The sequence below is a fragment of the Budorcas taxicolor genome, chromosome 6, assembly GCF_023091745.1.
Source record: "Budorcas taxicolor isolate Tak-1 chromosome 6, Takin1.1, whole genome shotgun sequence".
Taxonomy (NCBI): domain Eukaryota; kingdom Metazoa; phylum Chordata; class Mammalia; order Artiodactyla; family Bovidae; genus Budorcas; species Budorcas taxicolor.
The window spans coordinates 57,833,219-57,860,726 of NC_068915.1; the positions used below are offsets into that span (position 1 = coordinate 57,833,219).

Sequence of the window (27,508 nt, forward strand, 5' to 3'; positions counted from 1 at the left end):
CTCAGAGGTTAAAGCCTCTGCCTCTAATGCGGGAGGCCTGGGTTCGATCCCTGGGTTGGGAAGATCCCCTGGAGAAGGAAATGGCAACCCACTCCAGTATTCTTGCCTGGAGAATCCCGTGGACAGAGGAGCCTGGTGGGCTATAGTCCACAGGGTTGCAAAGAGTTGGACACGACTGAGCGACTTCACTTTCACTTTCACTTTGACTTTCAGTTTTGTTGGGGCTTCCCTGATAGCTCATTTGGTAAAGAATCCGCCTGCAATGCAGAAGACCCCGGGTTGATTTCTGGGTTGGAAAGATCTGCTGGAGAAGGGATAGGCTACCCACTCCAGTATTCTTGGGCTTCCCTTGTGGCTCAGTTGGTAAAGAATCCTCCTGCAATCCAGGAGACCTGGTTTGATCCCTGGGTTTTGTTGTCTTTAATCAAGAAATGGGAGTCCTGACCTTTGATCCTTCCAAAAAGCATATTATCATCTCCCTTGCAGATGCAAAAACAAATGCCATTCTTTCAAAGGATAATTTATCCAGGGCACTAAATAAAAATTCATGTCTGCAGCATTTCTTGGTTCTTTTCAAGCTTCTGTAGGCCTTGACTTTCCCAGGCACTTCCTCCACCTACGGGGCGGTGCTTCACCCTGAGCTCTCACAGCTCAGCCCCAGAGGGAGGCCCCCCAGGTTCCCCAGGAGTGCCTGTGTGTACCTTTCTTCCCTCAGTCATCTTCTCCTGCCTCTGCCCGGCTCTCCTCCCTGGACTTCCATCACCCTGTGCCTTCTTGCTTCTCCGTGAGCTGTCGTCACAGCCCCTCACCAGACTGAGTCATCTTCACAGACCCTTGGAAATCCAACCCCACATGCCTACTTTGGGAAGTCATAGGGATAGAGATCTGTAGGCCTCTTGCATTTGTTTCCAGTTTCTGCATTTCTTGGCTGCTTAAAAACAATTGTGTGCTTGCCTCCCCATCGCATGCCTCACTCCCACTGCACCCCATCTCAGGCAGAGGTAGGCTCCCTGTTCTGTCTTTAGAGCTTACTCCCTTCCCCGCCCCCAGCACTTCTCCACATTGTTTCATAATAGCCCTTCATTTGTCAGATCTGCTAAGCTCTGCATTCCCTGATGGCTGGGCTATCGTTCCAGGGCTGAAGAATGCGTAAATGAGATAAGTTTTCTTTTAGAAATTGTAGGAGCCCAAATCCTTCCATCATTCCCACTGATTAATGCATAAATAAACCAGTCGGGCTGTCGATAATCTGGGCACAACCATTCTCTTGTTTGTATGTGCACCGCCTGGTCATGAGCAGAATGGCTCAGTGCATAAGGCATTTCTTGTTTGCTGCTCTTATAGGAAGTGGCTCTTATTACTCCCACCCATCTGAATATTACTTGTCCTTAAAGCACAACCACCAGTTCCAGCAACCTGATGTTGGTAAGAGTGACAGCTGATATTTTATCGAACGCTTCCTATGTGCCAGGCTTCCCCGCCCCCACACTGGCATATTGAGGAGGTGTTAGTCTCTGAGTCGTGTCTGACTCTCTGCAACCCCATGGACTATAGCCCGCCAGGCTCCTCTGTCCATGGAATTCTCCAGGCAAGAATACTGGAGTGGGTTGCCCTTTCCTTCTCCAGGGCTTCTTCCCTGACCCAGGGAGCAAACCCAGGTCTCTTGCATTGCAGATTCTTTACCATCTAAGCCACCAGGGAAGCATCTACATTAAATGCTCATGCTAATCCTCTGAGAGGCACTCTGGTGCAAATTTTGCATGTGAGGGTACAAGTGTAAAGTGTTCAGACCACCTGTTTGAGGTTAAGTAGCTAGGTTAGTGGTGGAGTTGGGATTTGACCCCAGACATCTGGCTCCAGGGCCCAAGGCTTTGACTTGATGCACAGGAGAAATTCATTTTCTTTGCTGAACTTCTTCTACACTTTGTATTTCTTACCAGTCGTCTACCAGTCATCCTTGACATTTGAGGGACTGTGTCCTATTCATAGGGCTTCTGGATTTCTAGTAGCAGGTGTCAAAAACTTAAAAATACTGGTTTTTAAACAATGAATGTTTCTTAAAAATTCTTTTTTCTTGTGCTCAAGTTGCTTCAGTCATGTCTGACGCTTCGCAACCCCATGAGGTGAAGCCCACCAAGCTCCTCTGTTGCTGGGATTCTCCAGGCAAGAATACTGGAGTGGGTTGCCATGCCTTCTTCCAGCACACCTACTTTCCAGGATAGGATACTGGAGTGGCTTGCCATGCCTTCCTCCAAGGCATCTTCCCAACTCAGGGATCAAACTGCATCTCCTGCATCGCAGGCATATTCTTTACCACTGAGCCACCTCATATAATGTGACTGTAGAAAAGTAGCAAGTTGTGTTTTTTTAGTCATTTTCCATAAAGCATCCGAAGAAGTCAGGCGAGGGTGCAGAGAGATGAATTCTTTTGTTGGTGATTTTCCTGTGTGTGTCTGCTGTTTGCCCAGGCATGGAATACAGCAGGGACCGCCGATATCTCTGCTCCCCTGGCATCTATGTTCTGTTGTAGGAGAGGTGAGGTTTGCGCTTTGTAAACAGTTTGACAGCATTCATTCAAGGACTGCCTGTTTCTTTCTTAAATCTACGCATTTCTTTTCTTTGTTTTTTTTTTAAGAAATTTTCTTCAGCTGTTGGTACAACAGATGCTGCAGATGTTAATCCCTGTTGTTGTTAACTTTTCTCCAGAGATTAAATGTTCAGTTTTAATTCTTGTTTCCAAGGTCTGTGGGACATAGTTAAAACAGAGGTTTGAGAGTAACTGGAATTTTAAATGTTTTCTTTATCTATTGGTATGGGAAATCAGGATTTTTCAAAAGGGATGGAGATAGTTATGTAATGCTCTATCGTGGGATAAGAAATAAAAGCAGAATATTGGCGAGTACTGTCTCTTAGAAGGTCTGTCTCTTCGTTTTCTTCTGGCGGCTCCTCTTTCTTACGGGGTACTTAACGCATCATTTAATGTCATGTCTCTAAAAGGGAAAACTACAGTTCAAACTTGGAATCAATGTCTTGTGAAAGTGCAAGAAAGGAGCCCTCCTTGTATTCCAGACTTCACAGAGCCGGAGGCTGGACAGGTGTGAGGCCAGGCACACGCGTTCCTTTTCCTCCATAACGTTCTTCCCCACACGTGTGTGTGCAGAGAGGATGTGGCAGCACAGAGTAGCTGAAGAACAGTCTGGCATCAACAGTATTGACACACCGGCATAGATCATGTTTATGACTCTACTGAGAATGTTACACCAGTGATTTAGGTAGAGGCAGCTGTCTCTTAGGGGCCCTGAATTATGGCTGGTTTAACAATTCTTAGAACGCATTGAAGGCTTTTGTTGCTGAGCGTCTACATAATTTTAAGCCCTCACCATACTGTCTTTATAGGAGATGTCAGAATCGTACAAGCCAGTCCCAGACTGACCTGTTCCTGCAGCCCTGTGGCTGTGTGGCTTTGCAGGCTTTAGGAAGACATCTGTCAGTGCCTGTGGTCTCCACAGTCGGGTTGGTCAGAGGTGAATACCATTTCTCACATTTTGCCCTGAGGGGCTGGAACCCAGAAGGTGTGCGTGTTTGCAGAGGTTTATAGAGAGGGACTAACCAAGCTGGCCTGGGGGTGGGGCAGCCAGCTCTGCCTCTCTGCCCTAAGCCGCCCTCTTCAACCTGAGCCTCTGGGTGGCTGCCCCTCGGCAAGAACATAAGTTGAGGACAGAAGTGAGGTCCCCATGTTGTTCTGGAGAATATTAGAAACATCAAAGCCTCCTCAGACCACCAAGCACATCACATCCTGGGTACATATAAAGGACTCAACAAATTCTGGTGTCAACAGCTTAGGAACTATCCAGGCTGACTCGTGCATATGTTTATTATTAGAGCAAGGTCCTAATAATAAAAGCAAGCCAGCAGTTGTCCAACATTTTCATATTGTTATCCTCACCCTGCTGCTCTGGTCAAGCTCCTGCATACATGAGTGTACACCTCACGCAGCTGCACCCCAGACATGCATGCACACACCTGAGTGATCACCAAATATAGCCTTGTCCCAGATCTGGAGCTTTTTCCATTGATGAGATTAGCCAGGTCCCATTTAGAATAAACAAATGTTTAACTATCCTCTTTATGTAAATTACTAGTAGCTAGATTACTGTTAATATGAACAAAAGATAGTATATTTTAAAAAACTGTTAATTAGAGATTAGGACACCAGTAATTGTTATCACATAAAATAAACTTGGTGAAGGGGGTATTTTACCCCTTCCCAGGGTTTAGGAGCGAGTAAGTGACGGGTATTTTATTCTGATTCAGGTTCTCACTGGAGGTGATTTTGTCCTCCCTTGTCCCCAGTGGGCATTTAGTGCTGTCTCGGTGTTTTTGATTGTTAGTGCTGGCATGAGTGGATATTACTATCCTCTAGCAAGTAGTGCCCAGGGATGCTTGTAAACATTCCGCAATGCACAGAACAGTCCTCTGTGACAAAGAGTTAGCCCAAAGTGTCAGTGGTCCTGCCAGTGAGACACCCTGCTGTAAATTGTTAGGTTTATTTGCTGAACTGTATAGCGGATTAGCCTTTATTTAGTTAGTTCACACTAGTGCTAATAATCCATTGTGTTTGCACTGGGCCTTGGTACCCTGACCAGGACTGGGATGAGCTCCAACCACATGTGAAAGCCTGAGTTCAGGCAGCTGATGGCAACACTTGGACTATGTTCTGTGGGCCATAGGACAGCCAAAGAAAAGGAAGAACTGACATGATAATAAGTACCTAGGGTCGTGGGAAGGGGTGATCAGTAAAAATGTGGTGTGGAGCCCAGTTTTCCAAGTGTGTTTTGAGACCACTGGTGGTGGCATCCCCTGGGAGCTTGATGGAAATGCAGACTCTCAGGCTGCCCTCAGACTGACTGAGTCAGAATCTGCATTTCTGCAGGAGACCCATGTGTGTCTGAGTGTTAGGCACTGGATAAGCATTTTCTACTTGGAGGAAAATATATCTCCATTCAAACTGTGGCTCTGACTCTTACCAGAGGTATGACCTTGGCCACGTTATAAAACCTCACTGCACCTTAGTTATTTTGCCTATAGAAAGGGGATACTATCACCTATCTCTTGAAGTGGTTGTGACAATCAAACAGGCTTATCTGTGTCAAGGACTCATCATATGGTAAAAGCTCAATGAACTGAGCTGTGATGAATAAAAAGAAAAAGAAGGCTGAAGTAGAGAACCCTTTTGTTGTTCAGTTGCTCAGTTGTGTCTGACTCTCTGCAACCCTGTGGACTGCAGCACGCCAGGCTTCCCTGTCCTTGACCGTCTCCCAGAGTTTGCTCAAGCTCATGTCCATCGAGTCAGTAATGCCATTCAACCATCTCGTCTTCTGTCATCCCCTTCTCCTCCTGCCTTCAATCTTTCCTAGCATCAGGGTCTTTTCTAGTGAGTTGGCTCTTTGCATCAGGTGGCCAAAGTATCAGAGCTTCAGCATCAGTCCTTCCAATGAATATTCAGGTCTGATTTCCTTTAGGATTGACTGGTTTGATCTCCTTGCTGTCCATGGTACTCTGCAAGAGTTTTCTCCAACACCACAGTTCAAAAGCATCAATTCTTTGGCTCTCAGCTTTCTTTATAGTCCAACTCTCACATCCATAATATGACTACTGGAAAAACCATAGCTTTGACTAAACAGACCTTTGTCAGCAAAGTAATGTCTCTGCTTTTTACAGAGAACCCTAGGGAGGCAATTTATGTCTTAAACCTCACAGTCATCATCACCAGACAGCTCTCGGACTCTGCAAATCTGATTTCTTTGAATAGGAAAATAGCGGGACCTGGAGTGTCATAAGCTTCTGTGGACTGTGGTTCTTGCCAGCAGCCTAGTTGGCAGAGAGTAGGTGGGTCTGGGGACCGAACAGCCAGAATTCCTAGACACGTTCCATCAGCCCAGCTTGAGGCACACTGCCCTGTTCATTCTCCCAGTTTAAAAGTTAACGTCGTAGGAATCTTTAGGACACTGAAGAGGAGAAAGGTTGTGGCAGACAGGAAGGATGCAGTTTGAGGAAGGAGACCATGAGAGTTGAGTCCTCATCTTAACTGGTAGAGTTTAAGGATGGGAAGGAGTCTTCAGATTCAGTCCACTGAATGCTCACGTGACAGGCGGTCCCTGGTTTTTTTCTATATACACGTAAAGCTCTGCTGAAATTCGGCTCTACCCACCGCTCCTGCCGCATCACCCCTGGCAGCTCACAAGAATTACTTTTTGGAAACAAGAATCTTTTATGAGCCAGAGGAAGGGTAAATACTTGCAGTATGAGATAAGGCAGAACTTGAGTCATGACCGCAGGGTCCGGCAGAGTGTCAGCAGCCAAGATGGTAAAAGAAGAAAACAGACTAAAATTCCTTTTGAAAAGGAAATTAATTTAGACTGTATTATGTTCAGTCATGAGTGCCCCTCTAAGCATACAGGTTGTGAGAGGTGAGTTGTCTTCTAAGTCTTTTGCAAGAGAACATTTTTTTCAACCTTTGATTTAAATCAGAACAAGTTTGCAGTATTTTCTTTAATTTTCAATTATAGAAATGTTTATTACTATAAATTTTAGAAAACTTTCAGGAAATACAAATGAATGGCAGTCACACCAAACCCAGAACCTGCCAATCTCTTACTCAACTATTATTTATCAAGCACCTGTTGGTTGCCAGGGACTGCATGGTGCTGGACAGACCCTTATGGACAAGAAGGCAAAGTTGTAACCTTCTCTGAGCTTACAGTTGAGGGACTAAATTTTGATGTGTTTCCTTCTAGTATTTTTTTGTCTGCCCTTAATATGTGGTAGCCAACAATAGGAGTTAGTATTCCCTATATTCCTGTGTGTGGGACCCTGTTTTAGGTGGTTTGTATGTATGTACTAACTCAGTCCCTGTAACACCATTATGAGGGAGGGGCCATTATTCCCACTTGAAAGATTGGGAAATGGAAGCTCAAAGAGGTTAAGAAACTTGCTAAAGATCACAGAATCCACACATGCAGGGTGTTGATTAAAACCATTAAAAGCCAGGCAGCCTGACTCCAGAGCCTGACCTATTAATCACTGAACTGTCTGCCTCTCATAATACTTATAAAATTGAGATCATACAATATAGATAGTTTTGATTCCTGCTTTTAAATTGACCATTATACTGAACATCCTCATAAATGGTCTGTTATTCATAAATTATAAATTATTCATGAATGGTCTATTATTTCTTATCTCCAAAAAAGTACATTTGTTTAATAGGCTCACAATGAAATAAGTGTAAATAAAAATGTGATAAATACTCTTAATGGCTTATTATTTTTTCAATCCAACATTTTTAAGAGGATTTAAGATAGACAACTTACATTAGGAAATTAAGCATTTTGTGGCTTATGCATGATTTCACAGCAGAAAAACAAACCCAGCTTTAGATAGAAGGCAATGGTGATGACCGTTCTATAAATTAGACATAACGTGGAATAGTGTTAGAGCCATTGGATGGAATGTGTTGTCTGGTGGATGGTTGTGAGGCTCAGGTTGCCTGCACAGGCTTTTCATTGCATGTGTTAGGAATGCACTGAGTCAGATGAGGTCCACTTGTAGGGGAACTTAACGCAGCTCTTCATCACTGCTTTCATGGTGAGCCATTGGGATGTTCTCTGTGTGTGTCTATAAGGTATTGGTTACAGTAATACTGCACAAGCAACATCATGTCTGCAGTTGGGAAAGGTACAAATTCTTGAACTATAAAGAGGTTTCAGCTAAGAAATAGAAATTTGAAAATTGATGTCATAAGAGACATTTGAATTGTGAAAGTGGTCATCACTCAGTCATGTCTGACACTTTGCGACCCCATGAACTGTAGCCCTCCAGGCTCCTCTGCCCATAGGATTTTCCAGGCAAGAATACTGGAGTGGGTCGCCATTCCTGTTTCCAGAGGCATCTTCCCGACCCAGGGGTTGAGCCTGGGTCTTCTTCATTGCAGGCAGGTTCTTTGCCAATTGAGCCACCAGGGAAGCCCCTTTTGTAATTGTAGGGGTATCTATAGAAAGCATGAACTTACTGTTCCACCCTGGACAAATTACCCGGCTTCTCTGAGCCGTAGCTTTCTCTTCAGGCTGATACTTGCCTTCTGGAGTTGGCATCAGGATGAAAGAAGTCTGTCCATATGAAACACCTGACATGGTGCCCAGTGCTTGGTAGAGGAACTATTAATGGTCACTGTTACTATTGGCAATTAAAGATTAAAAGTTTTAATCTTCTTTTAAAGCACCTAGCCTTATAATACAGTGGTCAGGAATGTACGTGAAAGCCAGACTGCTTGGGTTCCAACCCTGGCTCTGACTGCTTCCTAGCTGTGTGGCCTTGGGCAAGGCTTGTAACCACCTGTGCTTCCGTTTGTTTCTCTTTAGAACTGAACAGTTACCATACCTGCGTTTTAGGGTGGTTGAGAGGTAAATGAATTATATACATAAAACCTGCAGAACAATTTGGATCAGAGTGAACACTATATAAAAGTTTGCTGTGGTTATCAATCATATAGTCATTAATTCAGAAAAAGATAAAATATTATATCTTACAAAGTAGGTGTCTTTGAAGATTTCCCCAGCTGCTGTGACTTCTTACTATTTAATGTAGTAATATAACTTGTTCTATGTTTGTGGATCAGGTGTAGTTTTTCAATTCATGGTAGAACTTGAATTTTAAATTTAGTAATGTCATTGTTAATACCTGAATGAGCAGAGTTTTCTGATTAGGGACTATGTTTAAATATAATTTTTTATTGAAAAATGGCCATTCTGGCTGTGGTATATGTATACAGTGGAATACTTCTCAGTGATAAACAAGGATGAATTTTTGTCATTTGCTGCATCAAGAGATGGACTTGGAGGGTATTATGCTAAGTGAAATAAATCAGAGAAAGATGCAAACTATGTATAATCCAAAAAATACAATAAAGTGATAAATATAATAAGAAAAGGAGAGTCACAGAGAACAAACTTAGTGGTTCAGGGGGAGGTGGGATGAAGGGGAAGAGGATAAGGGATGTATAAAATAAACTACAAGAATATATTGTATAACACAGGAAATATAGCCAGTACTTTGTATGAACTATAAATGGAGTATAACCTTTAAAAATTGTGAATCACTATATTATACACCTGTGACATATAATGTGTGTGTGCTCAGTTGTGTCCGACTCTGCAGTCCCGTGGACTGTAGCCTGCCAAACTCCTCTGTCCTTGGGATTTCCCAGGCAAGAATACTGGAGTGGGTTGCCATGCCGTGATCCCAGGGGATCTCCTCGATCCAGGGATCGAAGCTGCGTCTCTTGCATTGGCAGGCAGATTCTTCACCACTGTACCACCTGGGAAGCCAACATATAATACTGTATAGCAACTATACTTTACTTAAAAAATAAAATAAATGAAAAGGGAAAAAGAAAACTGACTGTCCTGAAATGTCCTTTTGCCTCCTCAGATTACTCAGAGTTGGGAGACCTTCCCCCACGATCTCCACTAGAACCAGTTTGTGAAGATGGACCCTTTGGCCCTGTCCCAGAGGAAAAGAAAAGGACATCTCGTGAACTTCGAGAGCTGTGGCAAAAGGCCATTCTGCAACAGATACTGCTGCTCAGGATGGAGAAGGAAAATCAAAAGCTGCAAGGTTGGTTTTCTTCTTTTAACGCTAAACTGGCCTGATGGTGGTTTAATTGGTCCTGACTCTAAAGTGAGACACATCAGACAGAGATGTGTTATTAGAAAGAAGCAAGGTACTCCAACATACATAAATACACATATTAAATGCCTTTTTTACTTTTTTAAAGTAAAGTTAATGCCTCTTACTTTCGGGAGATTTAATGATAATTTCACCCATTGTATTAAGTTGAATCTTCTGAGAGGCATCCTTCAAATGTCAGCTTTAATTCTCTGAAAAGTGTCTTTTGTTTTCTTCTCTCTCTTGTCCCTGATTCGTCCTCTGCTGTAGTCTTTGCCTGCGTATTAGGTATGAACAGATCCGACATAAATCATTAAAGTTCATAACCTCACTCTGTACTTTTTTAGTGAGTTGCAGCTAACCTGAAAAGCAGAGAACTAGACTTTGGGTTAGCTGAGTTCTACCTGTATTGATACTCAGGTTTTACATAGACTGACTCGTTTAATCCTGGTGACAACTCCAGAAGTTACTTACTACTATTGCATTTAATAATGTTCTGTACCCCTCATGTCACCCCAAGAAAACCTACTAAGTTACTCCAGAAGGCCAGCTAGTAGTAGCCTGAAGAGAAAACTGAGGCTCAGAGCAGCGCCAGGGTTATGTTAGTGCCAAATTGAGACATGAAGTCTGAAGTTTAAATTTTGTTCATTTCGTAATTCCATTAGTCATTTGAATCAAGTATTATTTTCAGAGTAGCTGAGAAGCTATGTTTTATGCACCTGGTAGTATAACAGAAAGAACATGGGTCTTGGAGTACAGAGAGTTGTCTGAATGTAAAATAGGGAGGATTTTGGTTGAGAAATCTGAACATACTCTTTAAAAGGGAGGCTTGCACATGCTGACCCTGTCCAGAGCAGTTTTGGAATTACTTCCTGTTTCATTGAACTTGCTCCTTGACTGCAGATCTTCATCTTTTATTGTAACGTTTTTATAGAACTCAAAAGTTAAGACAGCAAATCTGATGAATAAGGTTCGTTGTCCAAACGAGTATATCATCTCTGACCAAAGGCAAGGAGTCAAATACAGAGTGATAAGACCTTTCGATAAGAATAGTTGGACAGCTGGAACGGACTGTTCATGATGTCATGGCCTGTCCATACCCAGTACTGAAGCTGAGAAAGACCGCTCGTCCCATGAGGCTACTGTGGAAAGAGAGGCCGTGGTGAGGGGATTTTATAGCAGTGAATGCTAAGTTTTCTCCCAACTCTGGTTTTCTATCATTTTGTTGCCTGTTCTTGAAAGTAATTCTAAAAGCAGATGTCTAAAAGAGATTTGATAGTGATGGCATTGCTGAGTGTTCCATCAACTAAATGACAGCTTTGGAGCAGAGCACTTAGAGTCATTGGATGTTGGTTGGGACTTTTGTTAAAAACCTAAAAGGCAATTACATTCATCATATAGCCCATAAACCTTGATGCTTATCCTATCCAGTCTTCTTGCAGATGGCAGCCGCAGGAACTCAGAACGTAGTTGTAAAACGCAAAGGATACTGGCTGGCTTCTTGGGAATGTTTCTTGGGAATTGTAACTGTACTTGATGATACAGGATCAGATTGCCACAGAGGCAAAGCTTTTGTGAAGCTGTGCAAGTGATGGCCAGGCCAGCTAGAATGGATGAGGAAGGGTTCCCTAAGGTACCTGGAATACCTTGCCGGGTGTTGCATTGAGTTCGGTAGCCCTTGCTAGCATCCTCATTTGCTGCTTCCTTATTTCATCCAGCAGAGTTCTGTCCTGTGTGGTCTCATATTGTTACTGTCTGAGTCTATTTCTTTCCTTAGCTCTATAAAGTCCAACTTAAAAGCATAATAAACTTCCTAAATATCATTTAGGAAGCATTGTGTCAGTGTGTACAGTACCTATATTGCTGAGGAAAATAATCACCAATAAGAGCCTGATCATGAATCATCTAAAAACATTTAATAGGTTTTCTTGGAGTTAAATGAGGGGTACAGAACCTTATTATTAAATGCAAAAGCAAGATTTGACAAAAACCTGCCAGAAGTTCACTAGAGAGAATCATTCTATTCTTTTTTTTTTTTTTTTTTTTGCAGCTGAGAGATACTCTTGCAGTTGATTAAGGGTTCAGGCTGAATTGCATGCTCTTTGGGAAAGAAATTAGAGGAACATATACCCATTCCCATGGTTAAGGCTTTTTCTTGGCTTTGGAATGCATGGATCAAATATTTATTACTATTCTTGGAGCATTACATCCAAGAAAGAATCAAACCCTGTTGTCTGAACCTACTTCACTTACTTGTTGACCATTGGAGGCTGAATTGTGCTTTCCTCCAAGTTAAACAGCTGATTTTCAGTGGTGTTGGGACTGAAATGCAGGGCCTCTCTCATGGGCCCACAGTCCTCTGCAGCACCCTTTGCAAGGCCATTTCCCCCAGTTACGCATGATGGAGCAGCCTGATGCTGGACAGTAGGGCAAGTCACCACAACCGTGGGTTTTGGTCAGCACTGTATTGCTTTTGGAATGAGCCATATACTTAATGTTGCAGATACTTGTTCAGTTGCTAAGTCCTGTCTGACACTTTGTGAGCCCATGAGCTGCAGCACGCCAGGCTTCCCTGTTCTTTACTACCTTTCTATGTTTGCTCAAACTCATGTCCTTTGAGTCGGTGATGCCATCCAACCATCCCATCCTCTGTCATCCCTGTCTCCTCCTGCCCTCAGTCCTTCCCAGCATCAGGGTCTTTTCCAGTGAGTCAGCTCTTCACATCAAGTGGCCAAAGTATTGGAGCTTCAGCTTCAGCGTCAGTCCTTCCAGTGATTATTCAGGGTTGCTTTCCATTAGGATTGACTGACTGGTTTGATCTCCTTGCAGTCCAAGGGACTCTCAAGAGTCTTCTCCAACACCACACTTTGAAAACATCAGTCCTTCAGTGCTCAGACTTCTTTATGGTTCAACTCTTACATCCGTACATGACTGCTGGAAAAACCATAGCTTTGACTATATGGACCTTTGTCAGCAAAGTGATGTCTTTGCTTTTTAATACACTAAGTTTGTTACAGCTATTCCTCCAAGGGGCAAGCGTCTTTTAATTTTGTGGCTGCAGTCACTGTCTGCATTGATGTTGGAGCCCAAGAAAATGAAATCTCATTCCACATTTGCTCCATGTATTTGCCATGAAGTGATAGGACTGGATGCCATGTTCTTAGTTTTTTGAATGTTGAGTTTTAAGCCAACTTTTTCATTCTCCTCTTTCACCTTTATTAAGACATTCTTTGGTTCTTCTCTTTCTGCCATTGAAGTGGTATCATCTGCATATCTGAAGTTACTGATATTTCTCCCTGCAATCTTGATTCCAGCTTGTGCTTCATCCAGCCCAGCATTTCTCATGACGTACTCTGCATGGAAGTTAAATTGGCAGGGTGACAGTATACAGCCTTGATGTACTCCTTTCCCAGTTTGGAGCCAGTCTGTTGTTCCATGTCCAGTGCTAACTGTTGCTTCTTGTTCTGCTTACAGGTTTCTCAGGAGGCAGGTAATGTGGTCTCGTATTCCCATCTCATTAAGAATATTCCACAGTTTGTTCTTTTGTCCTTTCCACTGTGTGATCCACACAGTCAAAGGTTTTAGCATAGTCAGTGAAGCAGAAGTAGATGTTTTTTGGAATTCCCTCGCTTTCTGTATGATCCAGTGTGTGTTGGCAATTTGATCTCTGATTCCTCTTCCTTTTCTAAATCCAGCTTGTGCATCTGGAAGTTTTCACTTCACATACTGTTGAAGCCTAGCATGAAGGATTTTGAACATCCTCTTGCTAGCATGTGAAGTGAGTGCAATTGTACAGTAGTTTGAACATTCTTTGGCATTGCCTTTCTTTGGGATTGGGAAGAAAACTGACCTTTTCCAATCCTGTGGCCACTGCTGAGTTTTCCAAATTTGCTGGCATAATGAGTGCAGCACTTTAACAGCACCATCCTTTAGGATCTGAAGTAACTCAGCTGGAATTCCATCACCTCCACGAGCTTTAGCTTTGTTCATAGTAATGCTTCCTAACACCCAGTTGACTTCACACTCCAGGATGTCTGACTCTGCAAATCATCATGGTTATCTGCATAATGGTAACAGTGAAGTTTGAGTTTTAATTGAATTATAATTAAAGATATTTTTTAAAGTTTTTTTTCCTGGTTAAACAAATACTGCATGTTTATTATAAAAAGTTAGATAGTGTAGTTTTTCTAAAATTTCTACAAGTTTGGGTGTCATTTAAATACCCAGCCTCCCAGCCCCTTAGCCTTCCTTCCCTTCCTAAGCTTTCAAGAGACGGCAGCACTCTGAGCAGCATCTTGTCTGTGAAGTTCCGTTCAGTTCAGTTCAGTTGCTCAGTCATGTCCGACTCTTTGTGACCCCACGGACTGTGGCACGCCAGGCTTCCCTGTCCATCATCAACTCCCTGAGCTTACTCAAACTCATGTCCATTGAGTTGGTGATGCCATCCAACCGTCTCATCCTCTGTCATCCCCTTCTTCTCCCACCTTCAATCTTTCCCAGCATCAGGGTCTTTTCAGATGAGTCAGTTCTTCACATCAGGTGGCCAAAGTACTGGAGTTTCAGCTTCAGCATCAGTCCTTCCAATGAATAGTCAGGACTGATTTCCTTTAGGATGGAGCTGGTTGGATGTCCTTGCTGTCCAAGGGACTCTGAAGAGTCTTCTCCAACACCACAATTCAAAAGCATCAATTCTTGAGCACTCAGCTTTCTCTATAGTCCAACTCTCACATCCATACATGACTACTGGGAAAACTGTAGCTTTGACTAGATGGACCTTTGTTGGCAAAGTAATGTCTCTGCTTTTTAATATGTTCTCTAAAATGGTCATAACTTTTCTTCCAAGAAACAAGTATCTTTTAATTTCATGGCTGCAGTCACCATCTGCATTGATTTTGGAGCCCCCAAAAATAAAGTCTCTCACTGTTTCCATTGTTTCCCCATCTATTTGCCATGAAGTGATGGGACCAGATGCCATGATCTTAGTTTTCTGAATGTTGGTGAAGGCCAGGGAAGCCTGGCATGCTGTAGTCCATAGGGTCAGAAAGAGTCAGACACAACTGAGAGACTGAACAACTAAGTGTATTTCATCTCACTTAATCTTTACAGGAGCGACTCAAGGAAACAGTGGTAATTCCTATTTTAAAAATAATTCAGGGTGCAAAAATCCTGTGCCCAGCACATCCTACTCTGCTGCCCTGGACAAAGTAATGAACCTGCTCAACCTCAGTCTTCTCCAGAATTAAGATTTGGGGCTAGGGAGTGTGTGTTTATGGGGTCAGGGGAGAGCAGACTTATTCGAGGTGCACACTGACTTATCAGTGTCTCTGGGACTAAGAAGAACTCTTTGCCAATAAACTGAACAACCGAGATGAAATGGACAAACTGACTGACAGATGCAATTTATCAAAACTGAAATAAGAAAAAAAAAGTCTGAATGGCCCTATATCTGTTAAAGAGATAAACTTTGTATTAAAAATCTTTCACAGAAAGAAAACTCTAGGTCCAAACAGCTCCACTGGGTTCTATAAAATATTTAAGGCTCCAAATTGATACATCCCTAGAAAACAATGTGTCATTCATCACAGCAAGTTCTGCAGTGTGGTAGAGAACAGTAGAGAAAGGCGGGGGCTTAGGCCCACTATGCCTTCTGCTTGGGCCTTGGGTGTTGAGCCCAGTCTTCTCATTCAAAAAAAACCCTGCCTCAGATTCTTGTTGATGTATGGCAGAAACTAACATAAAATTGTAAAGCAATTATCTGTCAATTAATAAATAAAAATGTTGTTTTAAATATTATTGAAGAAACATAAAAAAAACCCTACCTAGAGTGTTGTTAACATTAAATGTTGCTAAATATAAAGTACTGAGGACATAGAGTGTTCGTTTATTATTGTCATAAGACAAGTTTAGCAGCTCTGCAGAAGCCTATATACTGGCCCCTGCTTAGCTATGTCTCCTACCTGCTTTCCCAATAAACTCCCAGTCCAGATGGGGGATGTGCTGTGGAATGGGTGGGGGACTGACAGCATTGCCCCTGTGATCTGAATAGGAATTAGTGGTTTGGTGGGAGTAAGGCTGTCAGCTTTAGTCCTTCTTAGAGTGCTCAATTACGTTCCTTTTCTTCTGTTGGTCCCCCCACCTCCAGTTTGGTGATTCAGGTAGAATTCTTCCTAATGGACCTGTAAGCTGAAAAGGTAGGAAGTAGTAACTATCTTCTTGTATTTGAGAAGATGCCATGTGAAAAAGGTAGATATTTTCTGTTCAGCCCCAGGCAGCAGAAACATGAGGAAGGGTAGACGTTGTCAGTACTTAAAGATTTGGCTCCAAGTAAGAAGGAACTATCCTCTGAGAGCCTCTCCTGGTTTAGGTGAAAGTGAAGTCGCTCAGTCGTGTCCGACTCTTTGCGACCCCATGGACTGTAGCCTACCACACTCCTCCGTCCATGGGATTTTCGAGGCAAGAATACTGGAGTGGGTTGCCATTTCCTTCTCCAGGGGATCTTCCCAAGCCAGGGATCGAATCCAGGTCTCCTGCATTGTAGGAAGACACTTTACCATCTGAGCCACCACGGAAGTCCAGTTTAGGTAAAGTTTTGTTGACATCTAATCCTGCCAGGCACTAGGAATTCTAACACACAGTTCTTCCCTTTGACATGTTTACAGTTAGTAGAGTAGCTATGGAGATGGATAGGATTGGATAGGTGTAGTATATTTTAGCAGTAGAGCCAACAAAATCCATCGGGGATGAAGGAATAAGAGGGATCAGGGATGCCTCCTGGGTATATAGCTTTTTCTGTGATAAGGAAGCTGGGGTGGGGCGGGAACCGGTCTTCACCTTGGACCTGTTAAGCTGGCTGCAAGCGTCTCAGTGGTGGTGATAAGCAGGCAGCCTTGCTGTGAGACAGGAGACACATAGCTATAACTCACTAATGTGCTCTTAAATTGTCTGTTCTAGCCTCTGAGAATGATTTGCTGAACAAGCGCCTAAAGCTTGATTATGAAGAAATCACTCCTTGTCTTAAAGAAGTGACTACAGTGTGGGAAAAGATCCTTAGCACTCCAGGAAGATCAAAAATTAAGTTTGACATGGAAAAAATGCACTCGGCTGTTGGCCAAGGTAAGCCTAACTGGGAATCAGTCCAGTTGGCCTCACCCCTCGTTGATAACTAGGGAGAAGTATGGAATAAAAAAAAATTTTTTAGGTTCAATTTCAGTGGCCATCTCTCTCCTATTTATCATGTGTTTACCTAATCTGTTTCCAGATGTCTTCATCACAATTTCTCTTAAATTACAATTTCTCTTCATTACGATTTCTCTTAATTAAGGAAACAGGAAGAAGAAAAAGGTACACCTAAGGGCATAGTTGCCTACAAGCTGTATAATGATGTGATGATACACAGAGTTAAATAGTAAACCGACAACAAGTTGTGTCCCTTCTGTCTGGGTGGTCTCAGGTCACAGTGTCCAGCCCAGACTTCAGGCAGGTAGACTCGGGTTGGAATTGCGCTTCTACCACTTACTTTGCAGAGTGATCTTAGGCAAATGGCTTAACCTCTCAGAGCCTCACTTTACACGTGTGTGAGATGTGCGTGACAACAGTGGCTGTAGTGAGGAGCCGCTGCAGGTGTGTGCTCTGCTGAAAGGCTGTGGCGTGTTGGCAGCCTGTGTTTTCAGTGTGATCTGCTGACTGTGTGCTGGTCTGGACAGTTGCTTATCCAAGGTAAGTGTGGAACTTGAGACTCAGCATCTAGAAACTTCCCCCATGATTTGACAGTGATCCTAGTGGAAAAAAGTGGTCTTGTATATTTTGTCAGTCTTCTTTTTTTCTATTGCTAATTCACTGTATTTTATCAACGTATCAGTCTGTAAGGATTGGAACATTTAAAAAGAAAAAACTGGTCCTTCATTGGAACATTTCAAAAGAAAAACTGGAGGTACTTTGACTTCCATTTTAGAGCTTATTGATTCTTCTTCAGTGATTGTTAGTGTTCCAGTAACACAAAACTATTTATTTTAAAATGTGTGTTAATATCTGCTGGCAAGATGGGAAGTTTCCTGAGTCTAACTTAGTTCTAGTGCTCCTGAAGTCTTGGCAGTCTGGGCGTGAATAACCAGGTGGTTAGAACAAAGGTGGTAAATCTCATCTTCTGGCTGCATCAGCAGTTCAGTAAACCAAGTTGCACATGCATTATTTGTCTCTGCGAGTAAATGGGGCAAAGCAGCTTTTCTGCTATGGTCTCTCTATTAGGTATTATCTAACCTTTATCTGAGTTTTGACCGCTTAAGTTTATATATGAGTTACCACTAGTTATAACTTTCCCATTTATATGGTTAAGGAGACTTGGACCTAGAGATGTTGAGTTATGGGCCCAGGACCACAGAGTAGGTTGCATCCCAGGCTGCTAGAGTTCTGTCCACCACTGATGCTGCCCAAGGTTGAACGAGGCCTCGGCCGTGCTGTTGTGGGTGCTGAGGACTCAGGTCTTATATTGGCCACAGTGGCCTGTGGCAGTTGTCCTCATCTTTCTGGCCTCTGGCTTCCAGAATGAGAGGTGTGGACCCCACAGAGGATCTCACAGCTTTCTTCCAGCTCTTATATTCTTTGTGCATTAATGATTGCTGGAGGCTTACCATTGCACCACCTGTCCCCAGATTGCCATTTTGAAAAAAGAAAGAAAAGAATGAGTCCTGTCTTTCCCTTGTCACTGTTGACTAGATGATAGTCTTCAGGTGGCTCTACTTTTGCATAGGTAAATTGCATGGTTCTGTGACAGCAGTCCAAATGTTTGAGCTTCTTAGGAGCCTGGCACCTGGACATATAGTGGTTTTCATCATGCGTTTACAAGAGGAACCAAATAGAGGTACTCTAGGTACTTGGTCAGGAAGAGCCCCTGGAGAAGGGCATGGCAACCCACTCCAGTATTCTTGCCTGGAAAATTCCATGGACAGAGGAACCTGGTGTGCTACAGTCCATGGGGTCGCAAAGAGTCGGACACGACTGAGCTCAGCACAGTGTCTAGAACCTACATGATGAAGCTGACGATAGGGGGTTGGACAGTTTATACTCAGGTGAGCTGCCACATCACTCTCTGTGCCAGGAACTTTGTATCACTAACTGTAAAGGGATTATTACTATTCCTTTTAGTAACTGTACAAGGAAATTGTTGTTTGTCAGTTATTCAGCTGGTTTCAACATATAAGATCTAACACCTCCAAACAGATGACTACAGTCCATCTCCTAACTCAGAGTTATTATAAAAAGAGATCAAATCAGAACTTCACCTTGAATCTCTGAAGAAGAGGCCAAGTCACTTACAAACCCTTGAAATAAAAACATGCCCTGTACGGGTAACAAGGCCTTTCTTCTTGATGATCTAAAGACCCCTAAGTGGCAGAAGTAGAGAGATTTATAAATGTCCCAAGTTAAAGTTGGATCAGGATGGTGGGATTTTAGGGTGTCAACTTGGTACGAGGAAGAAGAATTATAGGGAGTTTTAAATAATTCAAAGTTTACTTTGGCTTTAAATGATTTCTCCAAAGGTGGCAAGGTAGAGTTTTAGAACCTGGACCACACTTTTCTAGGAGTGGCATTGCAGAGAGGCAAAAAGGCTTCCTGAGCAGCTGGCAGTGTGAGATAGGTGCAGTCTCTTCTTACCTTTGCCCCAGCACTGCCACGTGTAGAAACCCATTCTAGAAATTAATCAGTAAAAATATATGGCAGTGGGAAGAGTGTTGACTGTGGTGACATTTAATGACTGAAAAACCCAACCACATGGCCACACCCCGATCATATTCCTTGCAAATAGCACAGTAGATTTGTATTAACTGATGTAGAAGATGTCTGCGGTAAGTTGTTGAGAAAGGAGAGCGGGGCCTCATGTGCCGCTCTGTGTCTCCGTCACTGTGTGTGGCGTGTTTGCAGACGCCTGAGTTGCAGGGAGGATGGCCATATATCCGGGTTGCCCAGCATGCTCTTGCTTTTCCACCTGTCCAAGTACAATAATTGATAGCCTTCCTCCCCTTCACTGTCAAAAGCTTCCTGCTTTGGGTGGTGAATTGTGTGTTACCTCTAGTAAGGGGTGGTTTTTCACTTTCTTCCTTATCTCTCTTTATTTTCAGAAGATTGTCCCCCTCCCCCATATAAATAATGAGCAGTAAAGGCAGTAAAAATTTAAAAGAATTTACATACGGAAGGAGGGTGGCCTCCTGCCTGCAGGCCCTGGTCTGTTGCCAGGGTTCTCTCTGGGGTCAGGAGTAGAGGCAAAACCGAGCATGGGGCAGGGTGTTGAAGATCATTCTTACCAAAAACATTGGCATCAGTTTGCATGACCCTTTGTTTCTAAATCATACAATGTAAGCTTTCCTTTAAACTCCAGAGTATGTGGTACTGTCAGTGACAGCCAATACTTGTTTCCTCCCCCAAATAAAAGTTTGATAAGATAATGGGAATGATTTAGTAATAAGGGGAAATTGGTCCTCTCATAACTTGGGATATTTCCCAGTTTGACAGGATATTTTGTTGAAAGCCCCACTATTAATCATTTAACATGCTGACTATTTTTCAGCCTATGGTCTGAAATACGAGGTTTATACGTGTCTATACACACCTCTCCCCTTGAGAAACATCTGAGCAGGAATAGTAGGGAGAAAAGAAACAGAATAGTATAAAAAGGCAGATAACAGAATACATTAGTTTTCTGTTGCTGCCATAACACATGGTAACAAAATTGGTGGCTAAAACAACAGAAAGTCTTCGCTCAGTGCTGGAAGCCAGATGTCTGAAGTCGGGTGTGGGCAGGCTGCACTCAGCCCCTTCAGGCTCCTGGTGGCCGTCAGCATTGCTTGTTTGTGGCCACAACACTTTGTCTCGGCCTCCATGGACATGGCATCTCCTCCTCTTGTCTTCTAAAGATATTGGATATAGGGACCACCTGGATAATGATCACCCAGGATGATCTTATTTCAGGGTCTTTGCCTAACTTAATTATATCTGCAAAGACCCTTTTCCCGAATAAGGTAACACTCATAGCTTCCGGTGATCAGGGTATGGACATACCTTTTTGGAGGTCACCATTCAACCTACTTCACAGGGTCATCCAGTTCACTCTTGAGATAAACATTCAGAGGGTAGGATGTGGTCACAATAAGTGTGGTCATGTTTTTCTCCCACTGTGTAAAACCAAATCACTGACTGTACTATAAGTATTTCCAGGAGATGGCTGAGCAGCGCTCCCTAGAGTTCCTGTGGGTCTGTTATAAATGAAATTGACTCTCTGGTTCAGATCCACAAATGATGGTTTTATTATTAATTGCCAGGTAGGAACATAAAATAGTCTCCCCATCATCCTTGTGAGTAGCAGCTTGTCCAGCAGAGAGAACTTCAAGAGAAGATGGCGGTCACTGTCCCTGGGCTGCCGCCAACCCACTGGGGCATCTCTGCTCAGCAGGGGGCCTCTGTTTCCTCCTCCTCACCATGTGGAATGTCGCGGGGATGACGTGCCGTGTGTGGACCAGCGACAGCACCTGGGCACCTCCTGGGGAGGGTTAACTGCTGCTCTTTCCTGGAGTAGCACCTGCTCTGAGAGACAGCTGGGTGGACTGGTGAGTAGCCTTCCTGGGTAGGTCCCTGAGGGGCAGGGAAGGCTACACGGTCCTCACATGCTTTTTCTGGATGGAAAAATTAATCCCTGAGTCAAAGGCTCCCTTTCTCTGAAGAGCTCTCCTCTCAGGAATGAGCAGGGTTCGGTGTCTTATCCTGCTGTTTTCTTGGTCTTCGCATTTCCACATCTGGGCCTTGAAACAGCGGAGTCATGAACACAAGAATTTGATTCAGAACAGTCACTTTTTCTGATGAGCCCTCATTGACTTTAAGAGAACTTCTCTTAGACGGCATTTTAGCAGCACTCTGAGTATTCAGCTCAGTCACATCTAAAACATTAGGAAGAGGCTCCCAGGTAATTTTTCTTGCTTTCAGGTCCACACTGAATGCCTACCAGGGCACGTTCATGCCGACTATCCCCTGTCTAGCATCTTACCGCTTCCTCCAGCCCACCTTTGCAGAAGGATGTCCAGTCAGTATTCCAGAATCTCAGCTTTGATTCAGCTACTCCTTCCCCAGCTTCAAAACATTTGGTGACTCCTTTCAGCTGCCACATAAAGTGCAGGTCCCTTGCCCTCAGTTTGACCTCTAGTGAAGCCCTGTCTAGCCTGACTGCCACCTGTCTGCTCCTCCCTCACGGTGTCCTCAGAGGCCCAGGCAAACACTAGCAGTTCCCTTCCTCTGACTTGACTTCTCTCTTCTTTTGCTCTTGAGTCTTGGCACCAGTGAAGGAATCCAGGAAACCTTCATCTCCTTCCAAACTCGCTTGTTTGCTTCTGTCCCTTCTCTGAGATCACATTTTGCAGTGTCGTTTCACATGCTTGTAGCTATTTCCTGAGGACAGTGTTAATTGGTACAGATCAGCCCTGGGATTTCTTTGGAAGGAATGATGCTAAAGCTGAAACTCCAGTACTTTGGCCACCTCATGCAAAGAGTTGACTCATTGGAAAAGACTCTAATGCTGGGAGGGATAGGGGGCAGGAGGAAAAGGGGATGACAGAGGATGAGATGGCTGGATGGCATCACTGACTAGATGGATGTGAGTCTGAGTGAACTCCGGGAGCTGGTGATGGACAGGGAGGCCTGGCGTGCTGTGATTCATGGGGTCACAAAGAGCCGGACACGACTGAGTGACTGAACTGAACTGAAGGATTCTCATGTCTTTCATCAGTTTATTGCAGAGTTTGGCACAGTCCAAACAGAGTCCAAACATAGTACATATATACTTGAAAGGCAGGAGGGTGTCGGGGAGGTAAGGGAAGAATGGCAAGGGGTGTGGAGGAAGGAAGGGACCAAATAGGACGGAATTTTGGTTGCTTTATTTCCATTTCTGTGCCGTTAATTCATAATGGAACAAGAAGCTGAATCAGTAGAATGAGACACAACTCATTTCATCAGTTAGCTGTATTCTGTATATGAAGTCTGTCTTTTTCCCACCCCTCCTCTTGAAGGTGTGCCACGACACCACCGGGGTGAAATCTGGAAATTCTTGGCGGAGCAGTACCACCTGAAGCACCCGTTTCCCTGCAAACAGCAGCCCAAGGACACGCCCTACAAAGAACTCTTAAAGCAGCTCACCTCCCAGCAGCACGCCATTCTCATCGACCTTGGTAAGCCTGCAGTCAACGTGACATGGAGATGGAAGCCGTACTCACTCGGAAAATCTGAAGAGACCATCTGGGTTATTGAGTGGTCTGCCTTTAGGCTTAGCGATCACAATTTACTGCTAAGATTTTCAAATAAAAGAGCCCTGAAGTCATCACAAATGTCTTCTCAGGTATAAAAACCTCCTCCTGTGCCTGGTGGCTTGTTCGCTCTGAGGCAAGGCAGGCAGCCACCGTGCAGGCCCTGGTTTCCCCCAGGGTTCAGTTCAGTGACTTGGAGGTTGATAGGAGGGGTTATCGTCAACCGAACACACAGCCTGGAAACGCAAGTGTCAGAGCCAAGGCTGCGTTTAGTTACAGGAGCTACCCTAGTCTCTGTGGTTTACAAACAGGATTTATTAGAAAAATTTAGAAAAAAAAAAATCTAGAAAGCAATTTGTGAGACCCTCACTTTACAGGGTCATCCAGTCAACTCTGAGATAAACATTCAGAGGGTAGGATGTGGTCACAGTAAGTGTGGTCGTGCATTTACCAAATCACTGACTATACTATAAGTATTTCCAGGAGACGGCTGAGCAGCGCATCCTTCCTGCCTCTGCTCCCCCCTGGGGCCTCCGTCCCCGCAGGCAGCAGGGCTCCTGGGGAACTCCTTGGGCTCCAGGCCCAGCTGCTTCTAGAGCACATGGTCCTGCGTGCTGTTGCCCTGGGGCTCCCCAGGCCGGGTCAGGGCCCCCATCGCGGCCCAACTCACTGAGGTTCCTTAGCACAGTGGCCAGGGGGAGGCAGGACCTTTCCCTCCAGTTGACATGAACTGGGCTGAGCGTACTGAGGCTTCTCTATCCAACCTCACTGCAGTTCATCAGGGTCTGCTTCATAAGTGTTCCCCTTCAGGCCTAAGTCTGAATGTCATCTCCGAGACTCTGTCCCCGAGGTAGCCTCTTCTCCCACCTTCAGGCTGGGTCAGGTGCCTCTGCTAAGCCTTTGTCCTACCCTCTACACTCTGCTCAGCAGACTCATGTAGTATTATTACAGTTACCATTATTATTAAAGTTAATACTTAACTTTCCCTTGGACCGAATGTTGGGGGAAGTTACTTAAACTGCTTCCTTCAGTCCTCACAGTGCAATCAGGGACATGTCCTTCCTCCTGCCCTTGTTTGGAGTTGAGGACGCTGAAATGCGGAGAGGTTAGGTGACCTGCCCCACATAGCAGAGCTGGTGCGCCACTGAGCGCTGGGGCTGCAGGCCTGTGCTCCTAGCCCGCACTGCACTCAGCTAGGTGGCAGTGCCTTTATGGCCTTTCTCCCCAGTGGGCTGCAGGCCTCCCGCTGTGGGCTGGCCTGGGGCCATTGTACGCCAGCTCCTCGGACAGAGCATATCACATAGTAGAGCTCAGTTAAGTCTCTTGATGTTGACTGAGGCGTGGTGCTGGCCTCCCAATCTCCCGTGACCCTCACCACAGCCTTGGGAAATTGTCCCTGAACCCTCTCTAAGAAATGAGGACCATCTCCAAGGCACAGAGAGGTCAAGTGTTGAGCACGGTCACACAGCTTCCTGCCAGGACCTAAACCCGCTCTGGCTCTGGGCTGCAGTGGACCCCTCCATCCCTCAGGCCCTCTGCCCAGGAGTCCCACACGCTCCTAGGAGCCCCACGCTAGCCGGGCGGAGGGTGATGCTGCCAGGCCATGATGGTAACTTGGGGACAGTGAGCATGCAAGGCCTGGGGCAGGAGCCCATTTGGCCCACTGACCCCAAGGAAGCACTTCTGTAAATTGGCAGTAACTGTGTTTGCTAATGTGATGAGTAACAGAAAACATGACATCATATTCCTATCATGTGAAATGAAGAAAAAAATAGATTTGGGGTAGGCGGTTGAAAGGGAGGAGGGAGTACAAACAGCCGTCTCTGTGTCTCCACCCCGCCCCCTCTCCCCCCACCCCTCCACACCACTCTGGAAGGGAGGAGGAGCCGTCCTGATTCTTGGATGTTGTTTTCCCTCAGCTCCTTGGGGTGAATGCCCTTCTCCTTGTTCTGCGGAGGCTGTGCAGTTACTCTTCTGCAGAGGGGGAGAAAAGGCTGAACCAGCATGAGGGCGGGGCTCTTCCCCGGGGAGTGTGTTTGCACAGTCCCCCTTGACACCTCCCTTCCCAGGCCCCAAGTGGCTGCCTTTCCTCCAGTTGGCAGGGGTCGGCACAGGCGAGCCAGAATCTGCGCCTTTTCTCCGGGCAGGGCCAGGCTGCACTCTCACGGTCTCTCTTCTCCCTCCCTGCCCATCTCCCACCCTCACCCTTTGCACCCGAAGACTAGTGGCACCCCGCCCCACTCCCCCTCCTGATGACAGTGTGGCCTCATCTCTCCACCTCACTTCTTTCCCATCACAGCCCCCAGTTTGGATGCCCCTCAGTACCCGCCAAGGCCCCAGAGAAGCTGTTTCCAATAGTGCATTTTCCTGGTAACAGTAACATCTGTGCGTCTCTCCAGGCTTCCTCCAGGGCCAGCCTCCCCTCTTCCCGTATACCCGGAGAAGCAAAGTGTTGGCCCAGACCCAGTGGAAGCCCAGGTGCCCTGCTGCCCGGGCGGCTCTGCTGGGTTCAGGGAGGCCACGCCTAGAGGTTCCTCCAGACTGCCCCTTGCTCCCCCCTCACTTCTCACAATGTGGTATTTGCCAAGTCAGTTGTTTTGTCTGCGCTTCTTATTTTGTCTGCACTGTGGCTCGTTCAAGGCCCAAGAAAGGTGTGTGGAGCAGCAGAGCAAAAACAACTCATGTTTCAGTTTTTCTTTAAAAGTAACATCTATATACTGGCCAAGAGAACAGAATGCTTGTTGGTTGGAAGTATTTTGGGTTTGCAAGGATTTTTGTTTTCTTAGCTTTCTGCTTTATTTTCTGAAATAAGCTGTTAATCAGTCTTTGCAACATTTTTTTTTTCCTCTAAAGAGTGATAATAATAGACTTTGTATTGAATGGTGACAGAAATTGAGATGGATGGGTGGCATCATCAACTCAATGGACTTGAATTTAAGCGAACTCTAGGAGACAGTGAAGGACAGGGAAGCCTGGTATGCTGCAGTCCATGAGGTTGTTATAGAATCCGGAGTTGCGAAACACTCCTCTTGAGGACACTCAGACTAGTGGAGTACAGTTTATTACACCAGTGGGTCCAAGGGGAATCGGTTCCCAACAAGGACCCAGTGATTTCGGAGGACTTGGTTTTATACCCCCTGCTACTTGAAGGCAATGGCACCCCACTCCAGTGTTCTTGCCTGGAGAATCCCAAGGATGGGGGAGCCTGGTGGGCTGCCGTCTATGGGGTCGCACAGAGTCAGACACGACTGAAGTGACTTAGCAGCAGCAGCAGCTACTTGACTGGTTCAGTTCAGTGGCTCAGTCATGCCCGACTCTTTGCAACCCCATGGACTGCAGCGTGCCAGGCTTGCCCGCCCATCACCAACTCCAGGAGCTTGCTCATACTCACATCCATCGAGTTGGTGATGCCATCCACTCATCTCATCCTCTGTTGTCTCCCTCTCCTCCCACTTTCAGTCTTTCCCAGCATCAGGATCTTTTCAAATGAGTCACCTCTTCGCATCAGGTGGCCAGAGTATTGGAGCTTCAGCTTCTGCATCAGGCCTTCCAGTGAATATTCAGGACTGATTTCCTTTAGAATGGACTGGTTGGATCTCCTTGCAGTCCAAGGGACTCTCGAGTCTTCTCCAACACCACAGTTCAAAAGCATCAATTCTTTGGCTCTCAGCCTTCTTTATGGTCCAACTCTCACATCCATACATGACTATGGAAAAAACCATAGCCTTGACTAGACGGACCTTTGTCAGCAAAGTAATATCTCTGCTTTTTAATATGCTATCTAGGTGGGTCATGGCTTTTCTTCCAAGGAGCAAGGGTCTTTTAATTTTATGGCTGCAGTCACCATCCACAGTGATTTTGGAGCCCCCAAAATAAAGTCTGTCAATGTTTCCATTGTTTCCCCATCTATTTGCCATGAAGTGATGGGACTGGATGCCATGATCTTCATTTCTGAACGTTGAGTTTTAAGCCACAGCATGACTGGTTACACGTTAGTAATTAGTTTTACAACATGCAGGTGCAGAAGAATTAACAATTACACCTTGAAGGTGCAGGTGCTGTCATTAATCTGAGACAGCCTGACCTTTACTTCCACTTTCTATTTGCCATCTGTGCTGCTGCTGCTGCTGCTAAGTCGCTTCAGTCGTGTCCAACTCTGTGCGACCCCATCGGCAGCCCACCAGGCTCCCCCATCCCTGGATTCTCCAAGCAAGAACAGAGTGGGTTGCCATTTCCTTCTCCAATGCATGAAAGTGAAAATTGAAAGTGAAGTCGCTCAGTTGTGTCTGACTCTTAGCAACCCCATGGACTGCAGCCTAGCAGGCTCCTCCGTCCCTGGGATTTTCCAGGCAAGAGTACTAGAGTGGGGTGCCGTTGCCTTCTCCGTGCCCTCTGTGAGGAGGGCGTTTAATTCCTCTTGGCCCTCTTCCCAGTGGCCCCAACATTTCCCCCTCTAGATGCTCATCTTATCTTTAAGGATGGGTGAAGGTCATGGGTCATTA

The 27,508-nt window shown here is 45.0% G+C and overlaps 1 protein-coding gene across 5 annotated transcripts in view; it reads left to right on the forward strand.

Annotated features, from left to right (window-relative positions):
• TBC1D1 (TBC1 domain family member 1) overlaps window positions 1-27,508 on the forward strand; it is a 223,444-nt gene that overhangs the window by 163,176 nt on the left and 32,760 nt on the right. For all 5 annotated transcript variants that reach the window (XM_052641620.1, XM_052641622.1, XM_052641617.1 and 2 more), the window contains 3 exons: window positions 9,490-9,675; window positions 16,678-16,839; window positions 22,773-22,931. In XM_052641620.1, coding sequence (XP_052497580.1) covers window positions 9,490-9,675; window positions 16,678-16,839; window positions 22,773-22,931 — 507 coding nt within the window. The remainder of the gene's footprint in view (window positions 1-9,489; window positions 9,676-16,677; window positions 16,840-22,772; window positions 22,932-27,508) is intronic.